At 51.4% G+C, this 18,551-nt stretch overlaps 1 protein-coding gene across 6 annotated transcripts in view; it reads right to left on the bottom strand.

Moving 5' to 3' along the window:
* The window catches only part of FLNB (filamin B), a 141,231-nt gene that overhangs the window by 6,507 nt on the left and 116,173 nt on the right, over positions 1 to 18,551 (bottom strand). For all 6 annotated transcript variants that reach the window (XM_004450707.5, XM_004450702.5, XM_004450703.5 and 3 more), the window contains 11 exons: positions 18,403 to 18,531; positions 17,540 to 17,713; positions 16,113 to 16,271; positions 15,666 to 15,869; positions 14,435 to 14,587; positions 14,209 to 14,331; positions 10,643 to 10,909; positions 9,878 to 10,015; positions 8,688 to 8,803; positions 4,301 to 4,433; positions 1,569 to 1,745 (listed from right to left, as the gene is read on the bottom strand). In XM_004450707.5, the coding sequence (XP_004450764.1) occupies positions 1,569 to 1,745; positions 4,301 to 4,433; positions 8,688 to 8,803; positions 9,878 to 10,015; positions 10,643 to 10,909; positions 14,209 to 14,331; positions 14,435 to 14,587; positions 15,666 to 15,869; positions 16,113 to 16,271; positions 17,540 to 17,713; positions 18,403 to 18,531 (1,773 nt within the window). The remainder of the gene's footprint in view (positions 1 to 1,568; positions 1,746 to 4,300; positions 4,434 to 8,687; positions 8,804 to 9,877; positions 10,016 to 10,642; positions 10,910 to 14,208; positions 14,332 to 14,434; positions 14,588 to 15,665; positions 15,870 to 16,112; positions 16,272 to 17,539; positions 17,714 to 18,402; positions 18,532 to 18,551) is intronic.

The following is an 18,551-nucleotide window of genomic DNA, read 5'->3' as shown; positions in this document are numbered from 1 at the left end:
GGAGGCGGGGACCTGCGTTAGGACCCCCAAAGTGGGCTGGGGCTGTAGTCGCTCTCAGGGCGAGCCAGACGCGGAGGGAGCTGGCGAAGCTGGGGGGTGAAGGGCCTCCTCGGCTTCCTGGCTCTGCCCCTCCCAGCTGAGGTACGCCTGGGACGGGACCCAAGCTCTCAGCGTCTCAGTTTGCCCACCTGTAAAATGGACATCACAGGGCTCTGGAGGGTGAAGGGGCACCAGCCCTTTTACAAGGGGCAAGTTCCTGGCTCAGAGCTCAGCGAGCAGCCTGCCTGGGTGCACCTGGGGGGTTAGGCTCCACCCTGGGGGCGGTTTGGCCGAGGTCACAGCTCTGGCCTGGGCCCCTCGGCCACTTAGGACACAGTCCCCGGGGCTGGGTGCTGGGTGACCACGGCTGCTCGTCCCCTCACTCCTGGGGAGGCCATTCTGCTCCATCCGCACTCAGCCCACTCGCGCTAAGAGGGCCGGGCACACAGCAGGGGCTCCAGAACCCGCTGTGTCCACGCCTGCTGCCTTCCCCCCGCTGCAGGCTCGCAGCCTGGCGCGCTCCACAGTCGTGCTGCCCTGGGAGCCACCCCTGCCCCTCCCTAGGGGACTGGTCAAAAAACCCACGGTCCACAGTCAATACTAAAAGCAGCCTTTAAAAGGGACTGCATGTTGTGCAACAGGAAGACCCACATGTCAAGTGAAAAAAGCAAGCTGCAAAACAGTGAATGTGCAATAAGAGATGGCTTCTGTATAATAAAAGTGAAACTACGCATCTGCCTCTCTATCTAATAAACCAACTAACTAATCCAGCAACTAAGACTGTAGCAGAGAGAGAGAGCCGGAGGGTCCTCTCCCCAGCTCCTGTTTACTTATGGACCTGTATACCTGCCTGTTATTTTTCATAAACATGTCTCCTTCTGTGGCAAAGACTGAAAATAAATTATACCAGGCCCCAAGAGCTTCAGAATTCTTTGACCTTTTCGGTCATTTGCCCTCCTCCATTAAGATCAGAGAATAAAAGGGGAGGGGAGGGGCCACAACAGAGCTTACAGCTGCTTCAACCTGTTTTCTTTATAGGAGGCACCAGGATTGAACCCAGGACCTTGTACAGGGAAGGCAACCATTACAACTTAACCATTACATCCACTCCCCTCGACCTGTTCTTAAGAGCCTGGAACCGATGAAAGATCTAACGGGTATGAGGCCTCCGGGAAGGCCCATTACATGTGTGGTGAATCTCGTATAGGCAAAGAAACCCTGGAAACCAACCATGCCGCCTGTGCACCCCCATCGGTGACCACCCCTAAGCTCCAGGAACCTGAAGAAGGAAGGAATCCGGAGGTCGATGGGCAGGAAGACGTGTGATGACACGGCCGCCAAGCCTTCACTCTGGCTTCCTCGTGGGCAAACCACATGGCCCTAGACGAGCCTGGAGGGCGAGGGCCTCCACAGGGCACGTTACCCGTTCCCCTGAGGACAGCGCCAGAGCAGGCGTCCTCGAGGCTTGAAGAGTCCCCTGGCTTGGCCCCCGGAGTCAGCTAAGCCACAAAGGTGGGGGCTGGGGTTACCTGTGGCGCCCCCCTCGAGCCCTGCACCATAGGCGGACACCAGGGCAGGGTTCCCCGCTTGTCCGGGCTCCCCGACGCGCACTTTGAAGGGACTGCCGACCACATGGCTCCCGTTGAACTTGACGTCGATCGTGTGGACGCCATTCTCGTGGGGGATGAATCGAACGGCGTACTTATCTACGGGAGCAAGCAAAATCAGGGTGAGTCCGGACAAAAGAAAACCACCAAGCGCAGTGAGGACAAAGGACAGGCGGCCCACCTGAGCTGGCCACGTTCCAGTCATGAATGGGACGGCCATTCCACGGGAAGCCTGGCACCCAGCTCGCTGGCGTTCAAAGCTGGGTGGGCCCACCGGCACGTGCCCAGGCAGCCCCCAATGGGAAATGCGTCCTAACCTCACATTGACGTGGATATTTTGTGCCCAACCAGGATCGCCTTAGCTTCTGGGCCCCTGCCTCACAAGAACACTTTCTTCCTTCATGAAAAGCTCACTTCTCGCAAAGTTTCTCTACTTGGCCACTTAAAAGAGAAGAAAATGACTCCGAATGGCATTTATGCTCAAAGCCAGCAACTGTCCCACATGGCAACAGGCAACTTCTCGCCATGTGTTTGGGTCACTGTGTGCGGCAGGACAATCCATTAGCTGAAATGGCCCTGAGAATATCCATCCTTCAGCATTCTCCTGAACATCCCTTCCTCCACGAATCCTTCCCGTCCAGGTTGCAGCTGCCTCTTCTTCCCTGTGATCCCATCTTTCTGGTCACACTTTGAGCCTCTCCCTGGCTCCTTGCACCCTCTATCCCCTTCAGAATTTGTGTTCTCTATAGCTCCACCCTGACCCTCTGGTTCTTTCTCCTCTACTCACTCTTGATGTGAAGTGAAGATCTATACAGAATTGTTCATCCCACATCCATCAGCAGTCCCCAGGTGGGTATCCACCCCTTCTCTTACAGCCAATGCACTTGAGGGGAAGCTGATGCCTCTCACTGTCCAAGGCGGGGCCCTAGATGGATCGAGCTAATCAGGAATCCTTTCTTCCCTAAACCTAAGTTAAGCAATACTTTAGCCACAGGAAGCAACTCAGGACTGGGCACGTTGTCCCAGTTCAGCAAGTTCGGAGGGCAGGTTTGCTGGAGACTTCTAGGAAAGAAGGCTCTCAGATATCTGTGAAAGCATCCTGAGGGGAGGAGGTTTCTCATGACTAATGGAGTATGAACATGATAAGTCTGGGGCTGCTGCAGCCATCTTCCCACCGACAGGGAGGCCAGACTCACAAGGAGGCCCACAAAGCAGAAAAAAAGAGCCTTGAAAGACTCTGGGGCCTTAAAAGACACAGCTGAATGGCCGAATTAAACTGCTGCTGAAGTCTGTCTAGGACCCTGAGCTTTCCAGTTATATGAATTAATGGACCCCTTTATGGTGTGAGCCTGCTAGAGTTGGTTATTTTGCAACCCACGCCATCCTAACTGCCATCCTAACTGTCACACGCTGTATCTGGTGATCACACAGTGGTGATCTCAGATACCCCTGGGGCCTCAATACTGCCCCAGGGTTGAGGACACCAAATCTCACTCATTGCCAAAAACAATGACATAATGATCTCTGACCTTAAACATCCATGCTTGGATATCTAGAAGCCACTTCAACCCTCCCCCTGCCCCAGTAAATTGGTTAACTCCTCAAGGCCCTGGCCACTGCTCATCCAGCCTCTGGCAGGCCATCCTGAATTGCACTACCCAATCTACCCAAGCACCCAGCTGCACGTAACCTTTCTGAATTCAGCACTGTGGTCACCAAGTGTTACTGTTCTCTGGCCTCAAGTCCCTCTCTTCCATTCCCAACACTCCTGATTCATCCTGTTTTCTCTACTGGACCCCTCTGGGAGCATCAGCCTTTCAGATGTTCCAACACATCCTCTACAGTGTGGACAGACCCAACCAAGGCCTGGCCCACCCCTTTAATTGTTCCTTCTAAGGGTCCCCCTGCCTTTTCTGCCCAGTGGGAGAAAGACATGGAAATGCTAAAGCAGACCCTAGGTTGTTTCTCTCCCAGCACAGCCAGCCAACCAAACAGTAAATGCTCCATAAAGGCAGCGATCATGCCTACTCCTCATGCACTGCACGATACCTCCTCCGAGAAGCTCTCGTGGACTCGCTGTGGCAGAACCATCCTCTCTCCTCTGGCCATCCAAAGCATGTGTTCAAAGTTGGTGACCATCTGGTGGCATCACAGGGAACTGTGGGCTTCTGGGCCAGGCCCTCGCTAGACTCTGAGCTTGGCTTTCCTGCCAAGTCTCTGGCACTTAATAAATGTTTACAGGCAAAAGGGTGTCTTTAAAGTTGATTGATATTGGAGAAATACAGATACCAAGGCACTGGGCAGGACAGTCTTATGCTATTGAGCCCTAGAGACCCAGATCCTATATTTTAAAGTTGTAAAGCAACATAGAGCTACCCTTTCTGTCAGAATAAAGTGAGGTCAGAATGTACTTAATTCATGCCATTAGGTCAGCAACACAATATAAGTCTGCTAAGAGTTGACTAAAATATGAGACAATATCAGGACGAATGTCACGTGAAAGGAGTCGTGTTTATCCCCTAACTTGGAAAGAATGCCCGGCCATGGCTCGCTGGCAGTGTAAGCCTGAGCCGTTCTCCGCTGGGGGCACATGTGCAGAAGCAGCGTGCTGGGCGTTTTGCGGGCTCTCTAACTCCGCACCCGGGCCTGCTCACCTGGCTCCAGTTCAGACACGTGGCACTCCTCCACGGCGCCAGAGGGGCTGTGCACCTTCGCGTCGATCTTGCCTTTGGCCCCGTTCAACCTTATAGCAAAGGATGCTGGCTGGTTAACTTTCAAGCCCGATTCCTGAGAACGTCATACAAAAGACAGGTTACGGCACTGGAGCTCCTCCCAGCGCCCCCCGTGGGGTTCTCATGCACGCTGGCCCAGCACGTTTCCCCACATAACATCGGACAACAGAGAGCAGGCTGGTCATGACACATTTCTAGCCTTAAACATAAAAAAGCAGAGACCCGCTTCTGCACAATCTTAAACGCAAACCATCTTGAATCAGGCTCGGAGAGGCAGCGGTTGGGGCTGGAGGTTGACCCAGGGCAGAAGTCTCGGCACCACGAACAAGAGACCCCGACGTCCAGGAGACAAGGGCTCCTTCCTAGGAGGGGGCTCTGACAAAACCATGCGCCCACTGACATGGGCAAGGTTTATGTGAGCATTATGCCAAGGGTGGTAACAGAGAACCCACTTGTAAAGGGCCACACATGCAAGGGAGACGGTTGTGCAGAGTGGTGAGGAATCAGCTAGCCCTGGCTTCTCTGCCATTTCCTAGTTATAGAAGTTGTTTAGATTCTTTGAGTCAGTTTCCTCATTAATAAAATGGGCATAGGGAAGCGGATTTGGCTCAACTGACAGAGCATCCGTCTACCACATGGGAGGTCCAGGGTTCAAACCCAGAGCCTCCTGACCCATGTGGTGAGCTGGCCCGCGCACAGTGCTGATGCACACAAGGAGTGCGGTGCCGTGTAGGGGAGCCCCATGCTCAAGGAGTGTGTCCCCCAAGGAGAGCTGCTGAGCGTGAAAAAAGTGCAGCCTGCCCAGGAGTGGCGCCGCACACGGAGAGCTGACACAGCAAGATGATGCAACAAAACTAGACACAGATTCCCAGTGCCGCTGACAAGAATCCAAGCGGATACAGAAGAACACACAGTGACTGGACACAGAGAGCAGACAATGGGGCGGGGGGAGGGGAAGGGGAGAGAAAGAAAATTTTTAAAAAATGGGCATAATACCAGACTCTATCTCACAGAGGTGCTGTGAGGATTAAATGAGTTTATGCCATAAAGTACTGAGCACGGGCTCTGGCCCCCAACAAAGTGAAGCTCAAAACTGTTAGCTCAGCATTAAATATGAAGACCCCTTCAGAAGTTGTCTGTACCCCAAAAGAAGCAACAGGAGAAATGTCGCTTTTGTGCTTCACTGGATCAGTTTCCCTCTCCATGCTCAGGCTTGGACATTCTATCCTCTTCAGGGAGGAGCTGATGAGTTTACACACATAGCAACAAAACTGAAGAGCAACATTTAGATATTTAAAGACAGGCCAATCCTGCATAGCAAAAATTTTACAAGCCAGCAGTTTTATTTGAACTTGGTTGGGCAGCTACTCCTCACACTCTAAAGCAGCAGGACTCACATTTTAATGTGCAAAGGGATCATTTGGGGATCTTGCTGAAATGCAGATTCAAGTTCAGTGGCCTGGGACTCCACATTTCTAATAAGTTCCCAGGTGATGCCAAGGCAGTAGCAAGGCAATGACTGTCCTGATACGGTAGTCACTAGTTGCAAGTGGCTAAATATGTTTAGGTTAAAGTTAATCACAATGAAATGAAATTCATAATTCAACTTCTCAGCCACACTAGCCACGTTTCAAGTGCTCAATAGCTACACGTGGCTAATGGCTACCATTTTGGACAGCAGAGACATGGAATCTTTCCACTATTGCAGAATGTTCTATTGGCCAGTGCTGTCCTAGAGTTTATAGACTGGGGAGGGAAGACAGAACACAAAATTAAGGAGTCTTTGGGAAGTAGGTGTAGCTCAGTGTCCGTGGTTGAGCACCTGCTTCATATGTATGAGGTCCTACGTTCAATCCCTGGTACCATCTTAAAAAAATAAAAAATAAAAAATAAAATAAAGAAAAAAAATTAAGGAATCTTTGATCGCCAGATCACCCCTCCCCCATAATGTACCAGCAACTCCAACTTTTCCAAAAGTCTCAAAAGCAAGACAAAACAGCACCTGTCCGGGAAGCAAATATAGCTCAAGCAGTTGGGCGCCCACCTACCACATGGGAGGTCCTGGGTTCGGGTTCCCAGTGCCTCCTAAAGATGAGCAAGACAGCAAACTGACAAAACAGGATGGCATGGTGAGCTGATGAAACAAGATGATACAACAAGGAGATACAACAAGGAAACACAAAGATTCAACAAGCAGGGAGCAGATATGACTCAAGCAATTGGGCTCCTGCCTCCCATATGGGAGGTCCTGGGTTTGGTTCCTGGTGTCTCCTAAAAAGAAGATGAGCAGACACAGAGAGTACACAATGAACGGACACAGAGAGCAGGACAGCGAACACAAACAGTGAGGGGTGGGGTACAAATAAATAACAAAAACAAAAAACACCTGCCCTTCTTTCCTAATTGGCTCCAGATATCGCCGTGCAGGCTGCCAATAAATGTCTGATAAATAATTTACATACAGTTTACTTGGCATCAAATGACCCAGGAAGATCAGAGGATGATGTTGGGTCACATCCCTCCTGCTGGAGCTGATTACAAAAGCTCGATACACAGCTGCCGAGCACGTCTTTAAATATTTATGATGAGATGTGTGAGAGGACTGTCAACAGAAAGGCTTCCCAAGACGTTTTCTGCAAACCAGCTCCTTTGGGACAGCATCTTTTACGTTACCTGAATCCGCTTGCCACTAAATCCTCAAGAGGGAGATAAATGCCTCCGAAGATCGGAAAGAAATCTTCGAGATGCATGAAGGCAGTTATTTGCCCTCAGCGTACACCAGGTTTATCTCCCTCTGTAGGTTTTAGCTAAGCCGGCAGGAAAAGAAACTTCTGCTAAGAAGCCTTTAAATGAAACACAAGAAAAACATCTACACCACGGCGACCAGTTAGTACCCCTGGCACCCCAGTGAGGCCTCTTCAACTGGTGATTCTGGTTTGGGTTCCCCTTGGCACCCTGAACTGTTGAGTGATGTTTGGAACAACTGGCTGTCTCCCAACTCCCCTCCGAGTGAGGCTAGAATTTCTAATGTAAACCAAGTGTATGGAACTAGAGCCAATGATATTGCCAAGCTAAGATGCGAGACTTGGTTTTTTTTTTTTTTCTAGTTAGGCCAGTAAAAAGAATTTATTGGGAAATGGGGGAAAAGAACAGAGCTTGCTGAGAAATGGGAGAGAAGGATGGAAATACACCGAGGTTTGGTGCAGGCTCCTCCAGGCAGAGAGAGCGAGCTCTGCCTCGTGTGGTTACCTTTCAAGCCGTCTATTGTTCCTCCCCCTTGCTAATGCTAAGGGGAGGGGTCCCAGCGGTTACTGGTTACCCCACCTATGGTGGGGGCCAATGGTGAGGCCTGTTTAGAATATCTGGGGCCAAGGGGACATCGCAGAAAGAGATGCTAGGACCTCAAGGTTAAACTCAAGGTGTCAGCAGGTCTTGCAGCCATCTCTGTCGGCCACATTGAGACCTGGATTTTAAGCAATCCAGTAATTTTCAAGAATTGGGGGATACTGAAGGCTATTTAGAACAGCCCCCGCCCTTAGCCAGAAATCACACACTGAGACTCTGGTATTATTACACAACTGAGTAGCTACTCCCCTTTCAGACACCTAGTTTTTCAGAGTTCTGAACAAAGACCCAGAAACCTTGAATTAACTGTTCAATAAAGGGAGCAAAGGAAGTCTCCTGGCATCCTAGGGGGTAGGCTGCTGCAACCCTTTGCCCAATACCAGGGTCAGGCACTGAGGAGCACAGAGGCCTCGCTGGCCCTGCCTCGTACTAGCTAGGTGCCTGCAGCCACGATCTTGTGGCACCTCAATTTGCTCATCTTTAAAATGGGATCAAGAGAGCCTACTCCTCAGCCTGGTACAAGGACATCACGAGGTAACGCTGATCGAGTTCTTTACACAGAGCTGTGAGCATTGAGTACAGTAAGTCAACATCCGAAAATAAACGGGCAATTGCCTTTCTTGAGGAAAAGGAAGCCAACCAGAGCAGGCCATCCCGGCCCTTAGGGCTGCGTCTGTGGAAAACTCTCCTAACCACTGAACCAACTGTTAACAAGCCTCTTCTCTTTCCTCTGAATATTTATCACCAGACTCGTCCCCTACAGGGAGGTGCTTTTTGCTGAGTGAGGCTGTCTTCACTCGCCCTACTGTGTGGGGAGGGGAGGAAGCTCCCACAATTGGCAACACCCGGGACCAGAATTGGGCCCGGGCGTTGCCAACGGGGCGGGCTTGAAGCGGCCTCGGGAGTCCAGGGGTCTCACTGGTCGGCCCGCGGCCCAGGAGAGGGATGCTTCCTTGTGCCTCACCTGAAGGCTCATAACAGTGAGGCGGCGGGCGTCGTCGGAGGGCGCGATGACCGGCACCAGGTAGGGGCTTTCCGGGATGTGCTCGTCGTTGAACTTGATGGACACCTCGTAGTTACCTGCGGGGACAGGAAAGTCGCTTCAGAGATTCCAAAAGCTGGTTCCAGAGCAGCTAAAACGCCTTGGTAGACAGCCTGCCCTCCTTCCTCGCCCTCCGTGGAGGGAGCCACTGCCCTGGCCACGGCCAAGGGAGCGAGGGCAAGTCGCCGGCCAAGGCTGGGCCGAGAAGACTCTCCTGGTTGGACAGGAGCAGGGATTCTTAATCTGGGTCCACAGGGCACCCCAAGGGTCTGTGTATGGATTTCCATTTGTTCAACTGTGCATGATCTTGAAAGGGAAAAAAAAAATGACACCTGCTTCCACTAACCTCTAGCATTTGCCACCTTCAGAAATGTCAGTGAGAAACCAAAGCTAGATTTGGAAATCTAGCATTTGCCACCTTCAGAAATGTCAGTGAGAAACCAAAGCACATTAGAAGTACCTGTGACTGTCACCAATGAAACTCTCAGAAACCTTCACATCACTTCACAGTTTATATTCATCAATACTTTGAAATTAGGATAGTTATTAGACCATCGCCAAATCTTAGTACTTGATACATTAATGAAGAAGTACATCATTGCTATTATATCTGATCTTTCAAGATTTTGGTAATTAGACTTCAATGTAATTGATTACCTTTATAACCTAATGATCTTAAAACATTATTCGGAGGACGGTTCCTATGCATGGGCTTCGCCAGATGCCAAAAGGTTCCGTGGACACCAAAGTTAAGAACCCCTGCTCTGGGGAGCTCAGAGGCTGGGGCACTGTTCTGGGGCAGCCACCAGGGTTCTGGGGCACCCTGCTGTGGGTCAGGGGAGGGCAGGCCGGTCAATGGAAAAATGAGCAGCTGAGTGAAAGCAGGAGGCAGAGAGACAGGCTGAGGCGAAGACAAGGAGACCACCAAAGCAAGAATCCCTGCCCCCCCGAGGCCGGGGCGCACTGCCTGCAACTGGATCTCCAGGAGGCTGCCCCACATGCCCTGCAAATAAATCCTGCTCTGATTTGCACTAGCTTGAGGGTTTCTATTCCTTGCAACCTCACCATCCCTGAACAAGGAAAATGTCCCCGGTCGACCTTGAAGTACATACCAGGCTCTTGGGCAATGTAAGACACACCGCATGATCCGTTTTTATGGTCGTCAAATGTAATCTCGGCCTTACTGGGGCCCTCGACAGCGATGGAGAGGCCCCCGGCGCCTGCTTCCCGGGTCCAGATGCTGAACTCAGCTGAGAGCACATTAACACCGGGTTAGTGACCGAGCCCGGGAGAGGCCCCTGTGCCACTTCTTGCTTAGCCCTGCAGCACTGGGTTTAGTTTGTTGCCTGCTCTCTTTCCGTTCCCTAATCCCAGGCAGAACCCAAGCAAGAACTGCCCTTGGTTTCCCAAGCACCCCGATGATTATTAAATTCATGGCAAATCTGGCATATTTTTGATACACCCAAACCAAGCCAGAAAAGAGGCAGATGTTCAGTTTTTCCCCCCAACAATCTTCCCACCAGCATCCACCATTAGATGGAACCCTTGCAATCTGTAATATTCTAGTGTGTTCCACAGAACACAAGCCCTACAAGATGCTCTGGGAACAGCTTTATTGCTTTGCTTCTCTCTGAGACATTCATGATGCAAACTAATAAATTACAGGCTCTGAGAAGTCCCCGAGGAAGAAATTTGTGTAGCGTTGGGTAAAGTAGCATCCCCAAACTTCTTTAGCCACTGGGGCTGTTTTTAAGGAACGCCCCTTCAATGCCACCCAGCAGAAGTGCACATGAGAAATGACTCTTCAGGACAGGACAGAGGGTACAGGGTGCTCACACAGCCCACACTCGATCAACTGCTCCTGCGGGAATGCTCACCTGGGACTCCTGCTTCTCCTCTCTCCAGGCCGGGGCCTCCCGCCCGGACCTTGTGGGCGCCCCCCTCACCGAGCGGCCCCACGGTGAACTGGAAGGGGCTGCCTGTCACGTGCTGCCCGCGGTACTTGACGCTGACCGTGTGGACGCCCATCTCCTGGGGCACGAACCGGACACAGTGCGAGCTCTTCCCCATGGGCACAATCTCAGCCTCGGTCACACGGCCGGACGGGCTGGTGACGTGCGCTGACATGTCACTGCTGTTGATTTCTGAAGGGGGATGTGAGGTTGGGGAGGAAGAGAGGAGGGTTAGGGCAAAGGCTCGAGGCCGGGAAGGCAGTAAAGGACAAGGTGAGTGGGGTATTCCCCAGCGGGTGGTGGATACTTCCCGGTGGATGTTAGGTGCTCCTCAGTGGGTGTCAGGTGCTCCCCAGTGGGTGTGGGGTGCTAACTCTCTCCACTTCAGGCTGGATGGTTCCTACCTCCCTCAAATTCCTGGGCTGCTGTGACCACATGGAGAAAGCAAGGCCCTTCCAGCCACCTGGTACTGAGCGCATTCTAGAGGCACTGACACCTTCTCACCCCAACAAGTATTTTAATGCCCCCTGGCTGGAACTTCAAATGGGAGCCTGAGCTGACTGTCACAGACTAACACAAACTACGATAGCTTGGATGTTTCCACGCCAAAGGACACACGAGGCATGTGCCATGCTTAGAGGGTTCTTTTCTGTAGGTAGGTCAGAATAGAAAACTCAAGAGCCAGCACCCCTCACTGCCTGGAAGCCTTGGCATTTCATTTAGGCAACAAGATAAAATGCAATTAGAGATAAAGGTGCACACGTGTCAGTCCCAAAGGCAAAGGGCAAACATGTGTGAGCAAGGCTTTCAGCAAACAGAAGAGCAGAGGCCACACTTCCAGAAAAGCGATGCCTTTAGTTACCAACACTGGGGAGCAGGCCACAACGAGACCCCATGGTGTGCCTGTATCACACTAACGACCGAGCCTGATGTGGTGGGGACAGGTGCAGTGCATGCTGGGTAACAACAGCGGGTCACCTACAAGAGAGTGCACCCTCAGCCCCACGCATCTGGGTAGAGCAGTCCACGACTCTGAGCCCTGAGGACAGAGAAAGGAAGGGAGGCTGAGGAGTGGGCACTCCGCACGGCCTGGGGCCTGAAGACAGGGAGTGGAAGCTGGTCCGTTGTTTTCCATTCTAGAAAGAAGATCATTCGAGCAATGAGGGGAGAAGTGGATCTCACCAAGAGTCATCTGGTACCCAATACCTGCACACTGTAACAAAGTGGACAAGAAGCAGCAGACCTAAGAGAAAGGCTATCTGTTCATATTCCCCAAAGATAAGATACTCATTAGTTCCTCAAGAAACAAACAGGCAAAGGCAATAGATCAGACCATTCACAAAATGAGAACTGCAAAGCAGATGGAAACATAGTCCCTGTGTCACTAAGAGTCAGAGGAATGACACTGATCACTGGGTACCAAATTTCCTCCATCAGTTGGCCCAATATGAGAACAAAAGTTGGTGTCCAGTATTGGTGGGCACGTGGAGAAAGAAGCAACGCTGCATTGGCTGGAGGACATGTAGCTAAAGTGTCGCTGCATCTGAAATGTATCAGCCCAGCAACCCCACTGCCGGGCACCCATGGGCATGAGTGTTGATTGTCATGGCAGCGCTGGGATAGGAGTCGAGGGACCGGGAATGATGTGCAGGAAGGAGGTGACCAATGGAGGACACTGGGGTGATGATGTGGAAGTCTGCATTTTTACATGGGAAGATTCCCATAATACAGGGAGTGAGAATTGCCCAATGTGTGTGTCGTGACTGAGCTGAATCAGAGTACACCTGTTCACGAGGACGCGGGCATTGTCCTCCAGCTCTGTGCCTCAAATGTAAACAACATAGGGCAGCTATAACCAAAATACTGAAAATAACCAAAATACTGAAAATAGCAAGTGCTGGTGAGGCTGTGGAGAAGTTACATGGCTAGTGGGAATGTCAAATGGTGCAACCAGTATGAAAAACAGCTTGGCGCTTCATCAAAGCAATATGTGGTATATCCACACAATGCGATATTATTCGATGACAAAAAGGGAAGAAGTTCTAATACGTGCTACAACAGGCTAAGTGAAAGAAGCCAGTCACAAAAAGCCACACATTGTATGAACCCATTTATATGAAACTTCCAGAAGAAGCAAGTCCATAGAGACAGACAGTAGACTGGGGGTGGCCAGGGGCTGGGGGAGGGAGGATGGGAAGTGACTGCAAGTGGAAGTGACTGCTTTTGGGGTAATAGAAATGTTCAAGTGTTGGATAATGTGGTGGCTGCACATCTTATGAAAATACTAAAAACCACTGAAGTGTGCATTTTAAAATGGTGGATTTTATGTTGTGTGAATTATATTCTCAATTTTTAAAAAATGAAAAACACACATACACCAAAAAAACCCATCGAGGTGACACCTCCTTTCTTCATCTTGGAGTACGTAATCTTTTTATGTTCACAAACCCAAAACTCTTTTTAAGAGCTTCAGCTTTGACACTACGGTGAGAAGGATGCACACGCACGCTTGTCTCATGGGAAGAACCCATCGGGTACAGCTGAGAAGGCAGAGCAACTAACTCCAAACACGATGGGAGAGACAGGGAGGAAAACCTGCTCACTCTCCAGAAGATCACGGCATGAGCTTCATCCAAAGACCGTTTTCATTTTCCTTCTCCACTGAATTTGTGCGAGTTCACTCATGGGCCGACTTCTGGGAGGAGGAGTCTTAGAACCTTCATTTACACAGGGTTCTTTACAGAAAAACATGGGCCACCTTTTGGACACACTGCGGGTCATTGAGTGGCTAATTTGGCCCCAGGAAGAGCAATTCACAGCCAAAGGGCTTGATGAGCTGCCCAGCTGGCAACACAGCCCTCATTCTAGTTTCAGGAACAAGAGATGAATGGAAATGTCAGAAGGCTGCCTTTGGGCCACCACTTTTTAAATACTTCTAGATAATGGCATTAGCAGAGCCACTTCTCTCAATGACATTATTCCATACTATTAAATAGATAGGAAATCTAAAATTTAAAAGCATTTTGATTTTCCTATGTGTGACAAAGTAAAGCTATTTTCATTTGGGAGAAAAAAAGGTAAGCAGGTCAACAGACATTTTTTTTCTTGGATGGACCCCTGTGCAAAAAAAAAAAAACCAAAAAAGGGAGCAAATGTGGCTCAAGTCATTGGGCTTCCATTTCCCACATGGGAGCTTCTGGGTTCAGTTCCTAGTGCCCCCTAAGACAAGCAGACAAAGAGTGGACACAACTAGCAGACACAACGAGCAATGAGCAGAAAGATGAAGGAGCCATCTGTTGGGGGGGGTGGAATGAAAATAAAATACAACAGAAAGTAACAATAAAATGAACTAAAAAGATCACCTTACCCACAGCTGACTGGGACAGTAAGCTCTAAGCCATGGCCGGACTTGGTATTCCAATAGTACCCTTTGTCCTGACTTCCCTGGGGGCTGGTGCTAGGCTGCCCTGACCCACAAGCCCGGTGCCCACCTGGGATTTTGAGGTTCAGGTCGCAGATGCTCCCGACGGTGGCCACGGATGGGGCCCGACTGGTGCGAGTGATACTCTCCTTGACTCTTCCCTCCCCACTGATCTTCACGGTGAACGGGCTCCCTACAAGAACCAAGAAGGCCTTCAGCAGCAGCCCAGAGGCTGCAGCACGACAATTACAGAAAACCCAAGCATCAGACCAGGAGTGCAGAGGGGCCTCACGTACCAGGCACGTGCTCATCCGCGAATTTGGTGGAGACAATGTACACCCCGGGCACGGTGGGGAAGTAGGAGACCTTGCAGGTGCCATCTTCCAGGTCCTCGGTCTGGATGTCCACTTTGCTGGGGCCTTCTACCGCCAAGGAGATGCCACCATAACCTACAACACAGCAGCCCGGGACTGTTCTGGTGGCAATTCATGGGGGAAAGGGAGCTTGATGAAGTAGAAAGGGTATCCCACCCTTAAAACTCAAACTACTATTTCCAGACAATGCAAAGAAAGTTACAGTGGCTCCTTTTGGAGAGTTCTTGGGTGGAAGAGCAGATTAAAGGCTCTGGGAAGTCCTATAGTGAAATAACTGCTGAACATGACTTCAACCATGGAACACCTTTTTTGAGGACACCTACTAATAGCCTATGGAGCAATCTTGCAGAAACCAGTGGCAAAGACACTGCCCATATGCCTCCAAGAACAGCAGCCACTGACTTGGGGGCTTTCCACCAGCCATGGGCCTGAGAATCTGAATTTTTAAATAGTTCCCAGTAGGGAACTGCTAAGTCAGCTGATCTAATGGTTTAACAACATCAAGAATCAATGAGGGGTTGTTATGGGAGGATTGGGGTGAGGAGGGTGGGGGGTATATGGGGATCTCATATTTTTTTAATGTGCCATTAAAAAAAAATAAAGACAAAAACAAAAAAGAATCAATGAGGAATATCTGCCCATTAGGATCAGAAATTCCCTAGCCTCCTCCCCCAGGAACATAATTTTGTCTAGAATTCACAAGCACAGCCATCAGCTGAAGAAGCTTGAGAAAGCTAACTCAAAGCTTGAGAAAGCTAACTCAAACCATCTCAGAGCACCATGCTCAACTGAACACGGTCCTGGCCAGCTGGCCCAACATCCTCTACTTTGGGACAAGCCTGGAGAGCCTGGGAAGCTGAGAACAGTGGTGGAGAACGGAACCTCCAGGAGAGAACTGGGAGTTGCTGTGGCCCTGGATTCAAATCCCGTAAGAAATTGTGAGCCAGTTTCTTCATCAATAAAACAAAGGTAACGCCTACTTCACCAACTGCTACGAGGCTTAAATGATAATGCACCTCTAAGAACCTTCAGCCTAAAGGATGATCAGAAAGAAAAGGGAGCTGGCAGGATGAAAAGATGAAAGCCTGAGCCCGAGGAAGCCAGTTCCCTCTGCCGGGCTCCGAGCATCTCCCCTGGGGCCTCCCCCACAGACCTGCATCCCTTGTGTCCACAATGAAGTCAGCCATCTCGAAAGTCCGGCCCTCCAACAGGCCGCGGCCGTAGACTTTGGCTCTGCGGGCATCACCGATCTCTGACTGCACCACCATGATGGACACGGGGCTGTTGGCCACGTGATTGCCGTTCTTCTTGATGCTGACCAGGTGCTCGCCCACCTCCCGGGGGATGAAGGAGATGCCTGGACCAGAACACAGGTGGGGTTTTGCAGGGGGAGGGATGCAGGAGGGGCAGTGGGAGGGAGGCGCCCACGCAAGGATGGAAAGAGGACTTCCCTCGGGACTTTCCGGCAACCCAGAACGCCCAAGCGGCGGGAAGATACAGCGAAGCAGAAACGTGTGACCCGGCAGCAAGCCACATCACGTGCTCCAACGCGCTGTGCAGAGTCCCCATCTCCCCCACCAGGATGGCGGCCGGGGCTCACCGATGTGGTTGTTGGGCAGCCTCTTGAGGAGGCAGGGCTCGTCGCGGCCAGATGGGGCCTTAATGCTGGCCGTCAGGGTGCTGAGGTCGGTCTCACTGATGTCCAGCAGGAAGTCAGCGGCAGAGCCCAGCTTCACCTGGGAGCGTCGTCTGCTGTCGTCTGGGAAACACACCCCAACCCCAGCGGCCCCCGTTACACATGGGCTCTCTGGAGCCTTTGTTCCACCTGCCATTTACAGATGAACAGGTGTGACAATTGCCCAACGTTAAGGGGAAAAAATGTGCCTTGGACTGTAAGCGCCTAACCGGCAAGGAAGGATCTCCACAGATGCCCGGTTAGAGGGAAGGCTGGGACCTGTCAGGACCTGAGCCTTGAGTCTTCGGGGAATACTCTGTAGGTGTAGGGGCATCTTTGGTGGGGGAAGAGGCTTCGGTGTTTCTCAGGTAAGCACGTGTGCTCAGGTGCTCCTTCACACATAGGCCTAAGCCCGTTGGGGGCAAGAACCTTGGCTTGTGCATCGTCTTAACCCAAGGAGGGCGTGATTTGGAAAACTGAGCAAAATAGAGGTGAGAAGCACGGGTTCTGGAATTGGATGACTTGGCTCTGGATCTCAGGGTACCCACATGTGAATCTGGCAAAGCCATCACTTCCCCCAAGCCTCAGTGTCCCCTTTTACAAATTGGAGAGCAGAAAATCTATCTAGCCGTGCAGCAGAAGGGCCTCCTTGAATTCATGGTTTTTTTTTTTAAAGATTTATTTTTATTTATTTAATTCCCCTCCCCTCCCCCGGTTGTCTGTTTTCTGTGTCTATTTGCTGAGTTTTGTTTCTTTGTCCGCTTCTGTTGTCGTCAGCGGCACGGGAAGTGTGGGCGGCGCCATTCCTCGGCAGGCTGCTCCCTCCTTCGCGCTGGGCGACTCTCCTTATGGGTGCACTCCTTGCGCATGGGGCTCCCCTACGCGGGGGACACCCCTGTGTGGCTCGGCCCTCCTTGCGCGCATCAGCACTGCACGTGGGCCAGCTCCACACGGGTCAAGGAGGCCCGGGGCTTGAACCGCGGACCTCCCATGTGGTAGACGGACGCCCTAACCACTGGGCCAAAGTCCGTTTCCCGAATTCATGTTTTCATTCAACAAATATTACTTGAATGCCTCCATCTGAGAGCCTACTGAGTACATGGTGGAGTCACAACGGCACAAAGTAAGTGCCCTCCAAATGGCAGTTCTCATTTTTCCCCAGGTTACCAGCTATGGGAGGAACCCGGTCAGCTCAAAGGTGAACTTGCATCCTCAGTTCCTCCTCAAGGAGTCTCCGTGAAACCTAAACTCCAGCAGAGGCCCAGCCTGCTGCCTCTGGGCTGACAGGGAGCGAAGGTGTTGGGTGCAGCCACACCTCCCCGTAGAAGCCCCCGTAAGCCAGGCAGCCCTACCTGTGATCTTGGCTGTGAAGGGGCTGCCGGGGATGTGCTTGTCATTGTACTTGACCAGAATGCTGTAGTTGCCTGGCAGGGTGGGCAGGTACGTCACCGTGCACGTCCCGTCTTTGTTGTCAATGCAGCTGATTTCGGCCTTCGAAGGCCCCTCGATGGCCAAGTCCAGCCCACCTGGGAGAGGGAGCAGGGAGGGAGGGGTTCCTTGTTTTAATAGGGACAACAACACACCTAGGGTACCTCAACCTGGAGACAACAGAATGACGTTCCATGTGAGTCACAGGCAAGGGGCCTGGGTCATCAGGACAAAGCAGCTCATACAGTTAAAGTGCCCACTGGGAAGACAGCCCGTGATCTGAATCCCTCACAAGCGACCCTGAGGTTTTCCCAACTTCAGGATGCACTGGGTGAGGAAGGAAGGGCTGGAGTGCCCAATGCCAATCCCACACTGGGGAGAGAGGGTTGTCAGACACAGACTGTCCCTGCTGGGATGCTGTCATGGTCACCCAGTGAGAACCACACACTTAGGAATCTCTGTGAATCCAATGTGCCCAGAGCTTTGTCTGGAGTGGACCACTCACCCGGCCCTTTGGATACAATTACACGTGCCAGAAGAACAGAAACAACATGAATCCAAAACAATTAAGTTTTAGGTCAGACAAAATATTTCACAACATGAATGTGATTTCGGGCAGAACACAAAGGACTGTAAGCATTTCCATTCTGGGTAGAAGACCAAGCAGCTCTAGGTAAGAGAAAGAGCTTGATGAAGTAAGACAAGACAAATGCTCTCCCAGAAACGAGTCCACGTGATTTCCCAAACAGAAGCTGGGAAGCGTGAGGAAGTGAAGTGTACACTGTACCTTCTCCGGCATCCTCGGTGACGATGGTGAAGGTGGCAGTTTTGTTGGCCACTCCATACACCAGGCCTGGGCCGTACGCGGACACGCTGCCGCTGTTGGGGTAGTTGACGTAGAACTGGAGCGGGCTCTCTTGGGTTTGTGAAGGACAC

The sequence above is a fragment of the Dasypus novemcinctus genome, chromosome 26 (assembly GCF_030445035.2).
Source record: "Dasypus novemcinctus isolate mDasNov1 chromosome 26, mDasNov1.1.hap2, whole genome shotgun sequence".
NCBI lineage: Eukaryota > Metazoa > Chordata > Mammalia > Cingulata > Dasypodidae > Dasypus > Dasypus novemcinctus.
This window is presented reverse-complemented; position numbering and strand designations above follow the sequence as displayed.